Source organism: Clupea harengus, chromosome 10 (assembly GCF_900700415.2).
Source record: "Clupea harengus chromosome 10, Ch_v2.0.2, whole genome shotgun sequence".
NCBI classification, from domain to species: Eukaryota; Metazoa; Chordata; class Actinopteri; order Clupeiformes; family Clupeidae; genus Clupea; species Clupea harengus.
The window spans coordinates 27,394,325-27,405,096 of NC_045161.1; the positions used below are offsets into that span (position 1 = coordinate 27,394,325).

Consider the following 10,772-nt stretch of genomic DNA (forward strand, 5'->3'; position numbering starts at 1 on the left):
TTTCATTTAATTTCATTTTCATTTAATAGCCTAAGTCTTAGACATCCTATCAGGAAAAGATACTTTACTGTTGTAAATACACGCAAAGACTAGCAGGGAAGAGCTCAGCAGTTCAAGCATAGAGTCAAGGGCCCTTGTCCTTTTGGGCAGTGCTGCAGACCTGAGGGAGCTCGTTCCCAAAGTTTTGATATTGAGTTTCTGAGCTTTTCCTGTTTTGAAAAGGAGACGGGAGCCGTTCTCATGCAGGTCAGAAAAGGAAAAACAAAATGTCAGTGTTTGGACTTCCTGTGCACATGTGTCTGCCCCAGTTCACGCCCGTGTGCGTTCCCATCCCGTGTGTGTTCCCATCCCGTGTGCGTTCCCATCAGGATGGGGCTCAAGCATCGCCAGAGCTGCATCTTTAATCACGTGGGATATCCAAGCCAATTTTCTGTCCAAGTTTGGCTTTTAAACGATGACAAATAACCCACAGCAACAGCTGCCGCACTCGACACAACGATGCCATGTTTAAAAGATATCAAGGGAGCTCAACGCAATTAGCTGAGCTTTGAATAAACACAGCAGCGAGTGGAGATGGTGCTGGAGACAACTGTCTCCAGCGGACCGTGGACCTCTTGGTAGTGTTTACAACTGAGACAACTGTCTCCAGCGGACCGTGGACCTCTTGGTAGTGTTTACTGTGGTCTTAACAGCTGCTCTTCCAACGCTATCCGGCGAGCGTGAGTCAGACATAGCCGAGGAGTGCAGAGAGTATAGTTAGCATCCTCCACCCTTAGCACCCTGCAGCAGCTATGCCCGGCATGCTGTGAGTCAGAGCCAGGGCAGCAAGGAGGATGTCCGAACTCCCCTGGATTTCACAAGCTGTGAAATGCAAGATGGTGCCATGGTGTTCAACGCAGAGAGAGATTATGAGGCAGAGGGTCAGTGTTGAGCAATGCAAGTCTGTTTTTTTTTACTTTTTCATTTGAACCAAGGCCGTTCAGACTGATTTAACAGGTCTACAGCCTCTAGTCAATACAGCTAATTAAAAAGGCATGATGTCATCTTTAATCAGGTGGCTTTAACAGCCCTTTCATGAAGCTAATCATGAAGCTAAGCTCATCAATATCCAGCCTGGGCTTTTATGTCACAGTCCAAAACTTATGGGACAGGCTGAGGCTGATTTCATTACATGTGACAGCTGTTGTGATACTTATACAACACAGACACATACACAAGTTACGCAATAGAAGGACTGTTGCAGTTTCATTTCATATAACATAGCTCATACACCATTCACTCAAAGGAGAAACCACCCTATCTCACACACACACACAAACACACACACACACACGCGCGCACACACACACACACACACACACACACACACACACACACACACACACACACACATGCAGACATTTGTACTGCAAAATGCAACACACACAGACTCATACATACATACACTCACATACACGCAGAGACCACACACGCAGCATACACCACATGTACAGTACACACTCACTCACACACACACACACACACACACACACACACACACACACACACACACACACACACACACACACACACCATGTGCAGGGCCATTGTGAGTTTCCCCTCATCTGTTCCGCTCATTAGCACCAGCAGCATTTGTGTGCCACTCCAGACCTCCCACTCTCTCTCTCTCTCTCTCTCTCTCTATCTCTCTCTCTCTCACTCTATCTCTCTCTCTGTCTCTCTCTCCTACTCTCTCTCTCACTCTCTCACACACACACACACACACACACACACACACACACACACACACACACACACACACACACACAGCGGGGATCTGCTCACCAGTCTGGAACAATGACATCACTGTACGGCAAATTCCCTGCTGGAGCCCCCCGGGTCTCATGGGCTCTCTCTGCGCCCTCTCCTGCTGCCTCAGGGGGCGTTCTGGGGCATCTGCTCTGGACGTCCTCAATGATGCAAAAACTATCACATCCAAATGTTTAATGTTGCCTGAGCTCCAGTGTCTGTAGGCTGATTCTATTCACGGTGACGGTGCACTTCACTCTTGCGCAGGTGTGTGTGTGTGGGCACAGCAAAACCTTCTGCTCTGACTGGGGAGTCCATTGTATCAGAAGTCCTTTTCTCTCCGCACTGAATAACTAGTGGCCATGCTGCTCCTGCTGAAAGCCTGCTGCTATGTGAAGGTGTTCCCAGCCGGTCCAACACAACAGCCCTGGCAGGCAGCCTTCAGTGTGCCTATAAATGGCTGAAGCTGGGGGATCCCAAATTCCTTCTCTGCGTGCCACCGCCATGCGGCTTTCACAGGGCGAGGATCCCGAATGCCGTCTCTGCGTGCCACCATCTGGCTTTCACGGGGCAAGGAGAGGAGAGGGGTGGAGGAATTCAGGCGGGAGAGATGCATTGACATCACAGTTTGTGACTGGAGTCGCCGGAAGAGAATAGGTACTTCAGCAAATTAGAGACATGAGGTTGCTCACATGCTGGTGACCTGTCTGTCATAAAAGGCTTCTGAACTGCGCTGGACCAAGCCTGTCTGGTTTTGCTTCCTAGCAACCAGGCTGCAGACCATTTACACCTGGCATTAAAATGCATTTTGAGTGATGGGATTGTAATCGGATAGTGCTTGACCACATAAAAGTACAGGTGTAAATGCACCCAAGAAGCATTGAGGTTGGATTGTGATGCGATCGGCCAAACCACCTCCGGTGGTGGTCAGGGCTGCATTGTGACCACACCGAACACAAGTGTAAATGCAATTGCGTGGTCAATCCAGATACAACAACTACATGGGCAGAAATACGTAATACGTAAAGAAGATGGCTTCTTCCCCCCGCTTCGAAAAGCGAGCAAAAACAATAACATGTCTGTGCTTCACGAATGGCTGCTATCTTCTTTTCTTTTCTTTTGTCGTTGTTTGTTGTTTCTTTACACCTTTGTAAACAACAGGAGGATGTGACATGAGCTGGACACAGTGATCATATGTCAATCGGATCTCAGTGTGGGCACTGGAGACACATATTAATGCCAAGTGTAAATGTAATTAGGTTTAAATCATATCATATGTAGATACAATCTGGATATGAAACGCATGTTAATGCCAGGTGTAAGTTGGCGCTCAGATACGATAGAGTTGCGCTGGCTCAGAACATGGACGTCTCGGCTTCTCATTGGGAGGAGGGTAAGATGAGGGTTGCGACAATAAAATGATTGAAAACCGTCTACCAAAAGAGTCTGCTAGACCAATCAGTTCTGCTTTGTGAGATGCTTGCAAACCACATCTCAAAGCCACATGTGGGGAAACAGGAAGCTTGCTTCTGTATTGGCCCAAACAGGAAGCATTAGGCCGTATGGCAATAAGGGTTCACACGTGCATCTGCTCAGGAGACTGTGTGTGTGTGAGTGTGTGTTTGTGTTGAGAGTATTGTTCCCTAGCCAACAGGCCACAACAGTCAGTTCCTGTTTCAACTCTAATGTCCGATCAGTGGCCTCCTGCATCTTGTGCACATATGTGTGATTTCAGCAGAGCACACTGACTCTTCCTGTAATGTCATGCTCTCTGTGAACTTAAGGTTTGCTGGTGAGAGGCCCGTGTTTCCAATGCAAAGACCACTGTTCACACCACCACTCTACTCTACACACCTTACGTGAACTCAGAGAATGAACAGATCAGCAGTTTACAGTGAGAGAGCCCTGACCTGGGCTTCTGTGGTCCTCTCACAGTCCTACTGATGCTACAACATCAGTCCAGTGTGGTTGCGTGGAGACGACGGGAGGGAAAGGCAGCGGTGGAAAATGCTGACGCGTTACGAATCCTGTTTGCGATGCAGTGTGGTTAAAAAGGGGGTGTCGGGGGGGGGGGGGGGGGGGGGACCCCTCGGGGACTTGTGACATCACAAATGAGCCCTTAATGTGATTGCAACGTCCCTCTGTAATGCACCCACCCTGCAGCTCTTAAGGGGATTAGATCACAATGACACACACACACACACACAAACACACACACACACACACTCAGCTGGGAGTCCATCAGAACATCATACCTTATCAGTGTCATCATGGGCCAACCTTAGCAGCCCAGGACGGGGTCGATGTATGTGAGCTCTTTCATTAGTCACGCTGCCTATCTATGGATCTCATCTAACTTTATCCCACTTCATGGCTGAGGTGAATTACAAGACAAGATCACTCCAACCTTGGACTGATGTTAGTGATAGATGTGCAGTCTGAAACACCGCCATGTCCTTGGATATGATGTAGATCAGAAGTAATTGCGAGGGCATGTAATGCCTCAGGTCAGTGTATGTCTTCCTTATGGCCTCCTCCTTTAATGTAATCTGTTCGTATGTAATACTTAACAGAATACAAATCTCTCTGGAAGACTCCCAGTATCAGATGGTATTTGTTTTTTTTAGGCCCCAGTTCATATTAAGTGTTCTTATGTATCATCTACTGAATACTTAAAGAGGCATTACAGAGTTCTTGTTTAAAACTAGGGAGCTAATTAAAGGTATTACAATAGAGAAGATATAATATATACAATAATATACTATACTGTACTCTAATAGTTATTATACTTACAATATAGTAAGTAGAATACATAGAATAATATATGTATAAGTAGGGTTAGGGTTATGGATAATATACACTTACTTCAGGAGTACATAGTGTTATTCATTACTTACAGAAGTATACGTGCAATAAATAGAAGTTGTAAATAATAGGGATAACATACAAAGATCTTTCTTTCTGTCCATTCCATGGTGATCAAGTGGTTTAGGCCATCTGCTCCAGTTTCTGCCTTCCCTTTTCAATTAACCAGCCTCCATCCAATACAACTGCTTTGGTCACTCAGGCTCCACCTGTCAATAGGGCTCATGAAATGAGTCACTCCACAGAGGAGTTGAAGCGTGTGATAAAATGATATCACTTGCTGGGACTATTTAGGAATCTCGTACTTGGTCAAGTACCACCTGAATGTCAGCAGTTGAAAAGTTCAATTTGACATATTTTCTTCATGTCATTCAGTGAAATAATTACTCCATGGTAGTCTTCAGAATTAGTACACAGTTTACACCACACCATAAAGCTATTTCTGTTGTGGTTGCATCTTCATCTTCCTTCACCACAGGGAAGTGAATGCCAAAGAGTTTTTGAAAAGTTTGTACATTTAAAGATGTAACAACATTTTTGTTTATGTAACCCATGCCTGATAAACTAAACTATGTAACCCATGCATGATCCTGTACTGCCTGTGGTCTCTACAGCGCAACTGAAGAGATGGAGAGACCTCAATGCTATTTGTGGGTATGGGGGGGGGGGGGGGGGAGCAGTATCTCACAGGTCACAGGACCTCTGACATTCACCACTGGCCTTGAACCCCCCTCTCACCCCCCCCCCCTCCTTCTCCTATTCCCCAGCCTCGGGGTGGTCCTCACACACACACACCGGTGTTAATGAGCTACTGAACAGATATACACATTTACAGACAGCCTAATCGTGAGGTAAATATGTAAGGTAGAGGAGGGAAAGCTGTGTGTGTGTATATGTGTGTGCGTGTGTGTGTGTGTGCATTGAGGCCAAGTGTATAAGGTGAGTGATGTTGATAGTGACACAGACTAACTAAAGGGGGGGGGGGGGATCCTCACAGACGGACATAGCGTCAGCAGCAACAGCAGCTACGTCTTTACTGCCACACACTGTTCTCTTGTGTCTTTACGACCCCTTCCAGTGCCTGCCGTGTCCCTTCAGAGGCTTATTGTTTGGGAATATATCACAGAGGCGTACTGCAGCAAGAGGAGAACAGAAGGGGAATCCTGTCCTAGCTGGCCTTGGTCTTTGTCAGCTCGTGTGATTCATGTCTGCATCAGGAGAATGAGTGGCAGTGCTGCCATGAGCTCAGACCAATGAGGTCGTCCAAAGGGAGACGTGTAATTATTTCTGCTGATGAGATTGAGACGGGTCGTCTGAGGGTCCTGATTCCCAGCCACCCCCATCAGTCTTCTGCTGTGGTCACCAGAAGAGGAGCTTTATTAACTTTAACCCTGTGGCGCCTGGAAGACATTTTGAAGGGTATGGAGACCCTTAACTGGGGGGTTAACGTTCACGTGACACTCAGGAACATAACTCTAAACTGTGGCCCACCCCTGACAAATGTCAGCGTCTATAGTCTAAATCTCAAAAAGTCTACATGCCTTTGCACGTTTCAATGTCCTCATCCAGCACTGGCTCCCTTGAATCTTTCACCTAACACCCCTGGTGACAATGAAATAAAGCCTGAGGTAGTTCATGTCACCCATGTTAAAACTCGAATACTCATGGACGGGGACCTTAGTTTCTGTGACCACATCAAAGCCATAACTAAATTAGCATTTTGGCGTCTCAAAAAAGGTCGGAGGAGGTCGTAGATTTAGTGTCCAAGCTATTTAGAGAAACGTATTCATGCCTTTACACATTTCAGGGCCCCTGTCCAGCGCTGGCTCTCTTGAATCTTTCGCCACCCCCCTGGTGACACTCACGCTCATGTGGTCACTGGGATGTGGGCACCTTAGCTGGCGAGAGCACCCTTGATGAAGCACTTGTGTCCGCTGTGGGATGGGTCTGGCCCCCGGCTGCGGGCTGGCAGCGATGGGCTAATCCCACTGATGGGGTTCTTTCAGGACTGTTTAAAACGATGGCCAAGTTGTTAAAGGAAGACCCATATGGACATGCGGTGACATGCTGCCAGGGCATAGTGATGTGTGTTTTCATTCTGAAATTATTTTTGTCTTCTGGATTTACTTCTCTGTCATTGTTTTTATTTGTATTTTGTTATTATTATCTAGTTGTTATCATTTGTTTTATTTAGCTATTTAATTTCATTGTCTTTCTCAGCCAGCACAATGCAGTAGGCCTATTGTGTTTTCATCAGAAAACAGCGAAGGATATTAATAGGTTTTGGCTTACAGTGCGTGACTAGAAATAACACTACACAGGGCTAACACAAACACAAAACTGCTCAGCAATTTGCCAACACCCTCTTAGGGAGTGGCCAGTCCAAATGGACTGTAATCCGGTTGCGATAAGGCAGTTCCTCTAATCTGATCCCAGACCAGGATGAATCAGATGTTATGCGTCATAACAACGGAGCTGCTATGAAACGGCAGCAACTATAACTGTGCCGAGTCATCCAATATAACTGTGCCGAGTCATCCAGGGCACCAGGCCTCTGGGCCTCAGGCTCTATTCGGGGCTTTACACATGACGGTGTTTTCCCCAGAACCAGCCGCATAGCCAGGTATTCAGGAGACCCAAACAGATAGTATAGATTGATTTGTTTGAATGTTTTTTTTTGTATTATTAAGAGCGGGATTAGAAGAGTTCACAACAATCTATATGAGAATGAATTGGGTATTTAAACAGATTCCTATTTTAAACATGCCCCCCCCCCCCACCCCTTCCATCCACACCCATATATTTTAACCATAGTGGTTGTGACTTTTCAAATGGGCGGCATATTTTCTCGCTACGCACCCTACAGGTTCACCAGGGGAGACCACAGCCGTCTTCACATCTGTCTCATTTGGCCTTATTTTTCTCCCTCCCCCAGGAGACAGCCTTGGGACCGCCACCTCCCTCCATCCTCCCACGCAAGAGAGCAGGAGCGACGGCCATGAAGCACCTGCCGATCTCCAGGTGGCTGAGCCAGCTCGGCCTACCGCAGTACTGCAGGCTGTTCGATGAGGAGTATGACGGGGTGGAGGTAAGGCCAACTCTCAGTACGGTGACACAGACAGAAACTACAGTAGGACCTTACTGCAGAAACATTACACCAACACAGCATCAGAAATATCAGCCCAAAACAGCATCAGAAATAGCAAGCCAATCCTTACAAGGAGTATTAGAAACCTCACTGCAGTAATAACATTTTCATTACACAATCAAATCAATCAATCAAATTGACTGATCATATGTGGGCTGAAGAAAGGTTTTTTAACGATACAATCACATTGACTGATCATATGTGGTTTTTGTTGATTTCTTCACTATATGTGTCAAAGTCTAAAGAGAAGAACAAGAATCCTAGAATTCTCTCATATTGGAAACCTGTGGGAAATCCATCATGTGAGCTAATATGCGTCCTGCTATGCTAGCCAGTCCGTGTAGCCATATTAATAGTCCTGTGCTCGACAGCAACAGCGAGTACTGAGGAGTGCTGTGCACTATGTGAGGAATTTGAGTGACTGCAGCCCCTGTGGAGTGTGTGTCCGCTGTGGAGTGTGTGTCCCCTGTGGAGTGTGTGTCCGCTGTGGAGTGTGTGTCCCCTGTGGAGTGTGTGTCCGCTGTGGAGTGGATCGCGTGTGATGTTAGGCTTGTCGGGGTGATGGAGCTGTTTAGAAGCTATAAACAGTAGCAGACCCTCCACTGATCACAGCTCTCCTCTCTCTCTCTCCCTCCCTCTCTCACTCTCCCTCTCTCTCTCTCTCTCTCCCTCTCTCTGTCTCTCTCCCTTCCCATCGCTCTCGACCTCTCTCTCACTCACCCTCTTGCTCTCTATTCCTCTGTTTCTTTCTCTCTCACTCTTTTTCTCCTCACTCTGTCTCTCTCTTCCTTTCCATCACTTTCTCTCTCACTCACTCTCTTCCTCTCTATTCCTCCATTTCTTTCTCTCTCACTCTTTTTCTCTCTCTCTGACCCTCTCTTTCTCTTTCACTGTTCTTCTCTATCCCTTTTTCTTCTCCTTTCCTGTCTTCTCCTCACTCTTTCTCTTTCTCTCCCCACTCTCTTTCTCTATCTCCCTTTCCCTCTCTATTTCCCTTTCTCTCTCACTGACCCTTTCTCATTTCTTTCTTCCTCTCCCTCTCTCCCATTCTATCCCTCCCTCTCCCTCTCTCTCTCTCTCTCTCTCTCTCTCCTCCTCCTCTATTTACCTCGGGCAGGCTACCCCATCCCTCACTAAGACACATTAGTGTTGCATTATTCAGTGTCTAAACAGGGGATTTATTAGCACACTTAGCACACAGTCTCTCCGTTTGGCCCCAGCGCCCAGCAGGCACCGCGACGAAAGGGAGGATCACCCCGCAGTTGAGCCCTAGATCAGCTCCCTGGCCCTCAGGTTAAAGGAGATCACTTACTCCCCATCACTGCCCGTGGCTTTCAGCAAATATGGAGGGGTCAGGTTTAGGTGGTGTGTGCTGTGCTGTGTTATCGCAATGAAATCCTCTCTCAGGGTCCTCTCCCACACACAATTAAACACAAAATATGAGGAGTGGAGGTTTTGTTTTTCCATCGTGGGATTAAATGTGACCTTGAGAGCTGTAGCCACCCTACGGGCCCATAATGGACTGTGAAGATTGTTGAAAAGTAAGAGTTCTCCACTTGAGCCTCACTGGGTATGTTCATGAGGGAAACTTGCCTTAGGCCAGTGTGCTGCCTCCCCTCATGCTGTGTGTGAGTAGTGGGAAGGTATGCTGTCTGCAGCCTGGCCAAAACAAGAGCACAAGTACTCAAGCCTCGCTCTTTACCTTCCAGAAGACTACAACTCCCTCCAGTATTTTGTTTTCTGCAGACTGTACTTCAGAAGGCCGCTGGCTTTTATCATTGCCTCAGCAATGCATACCCATCCTTATCAGGCCGCGGCCCACTCCTCTAATAGGCCAAGGACATTGGAGCACAGAGGGACTGGCAGGAGAGTGTTGCTGGCTGTTTTATACTCACCCAGACGTGTTTGTGGGATAGCAAACGCATGCCACGACTTAAGTGATTTTACTCGTCCTCCACGCTAATCACATCAGCAGACTGGAGTTTTTTCTGCCCGGAGGAGATGCACAGTGTTAGTAAAACCTCCATTACTGTCCCATTATCGCAGGAATCATGGGGGGAGGTAATGGGTTTTCTGATTAAATGTTTTCTCCCGTGTGTGTGTGTGTGTGTGTGTGTGTGTGTGTGTGTGCAGGTATAGCAGCGTGAGCCAACTTCTAAACGAGGAAACTGTTCCCAATAGATTAAAAGTTGGTGTTGTTCTTTAAAACATTCTAGGCAGGCGGTGTGAGTGAGGGAGACTGTTGATTTGATATGATATGGGCTTTGCCCAGGCGTTATGTGTCATAGCGTTATTACATCTCCCGGAGACGGGGGTCCTCTCTCCAGTGCGTGACAGACTGGTGGGAGGAATGCGGGTAGATACACGGCTGCCTTAGCCCTTGCCTGATAAGAAATCTCTGTAATAAGGGCGTAGTAATGGGGCTTGTATGCATCATCTCTTTGAAGATGCAGCACTTTTTGACTGCCCTTAGGGCCCATTTTGTTTTACAGGCCTGCGTGCTTGTGCAGGTCCGCATCAAGCGTTTATAGCCGTAACAGAAAAGAATCATCTAACGTCACCACACAGAAGCCTGTGCTAGATTCTCAAACCAGACAACCACACCCCACACCCCACATGTTTTGCTCTGTACAGAGAAAACAATTAAAACCAATGGAACTGTGCTGATAGCAGATTAGGCTTCGTGTGAGTTCTAGTGGAGCCATTCAGGTTCACTGTAGATAGATAGATAGATAGATAGATATAGAGATAGATAGATAGATAGATAGATAGATAGATAGATAGATAGATGGAAAGAAAGAGAGAGAGAGAGAGAGAGAGAGAGAGAGAGAGAGAGGGAGGGAGGTAGAGAGAGGGAGAGAGATAGAAAGAGAGATAGAAAGAGAGAGAGGGAGAGAAAGAGAGAGAGATAGATAGAAAGAGAGAGATAGAGAGAAAGAGGGTTGGGAGAGGGAGAGAGAGAGAGAGAGAG

At 47.0% G+C, this 10,772-nt stretch overlaps 1 protein-coding gene across 2 annotated transcripts in view; it reads left to right on the forward strand.

The window, feature by feature from the left end:
* bcar3 (BCAR3 adaptor protein, NSP family member) overlaps window positions 1–10,772 on the forward strand; it is an 80,268-nt gene that overhangs the window by 2,188 nt on the left and 67,308 nt on the right. Inside the window, exon 2 of one of the 2 annotated variants that reach the window (XM_031574654.2) lies at window positions 7,589–7,741. In XM_031574654.2, coding sequence (XP_031430514.1) covers window positions 7,652–7,741 — 90 coding nt within the window. In that variant the 5' untranslated portion in view covers window positions 7,589–7,651. Of the gene's footprint in view, window positions 1–7,531; window positions 7,742–10,772 lie in introns of those variants that run through there. The other variant, XM_042708949.1, reaches the window with a different exon arrangement.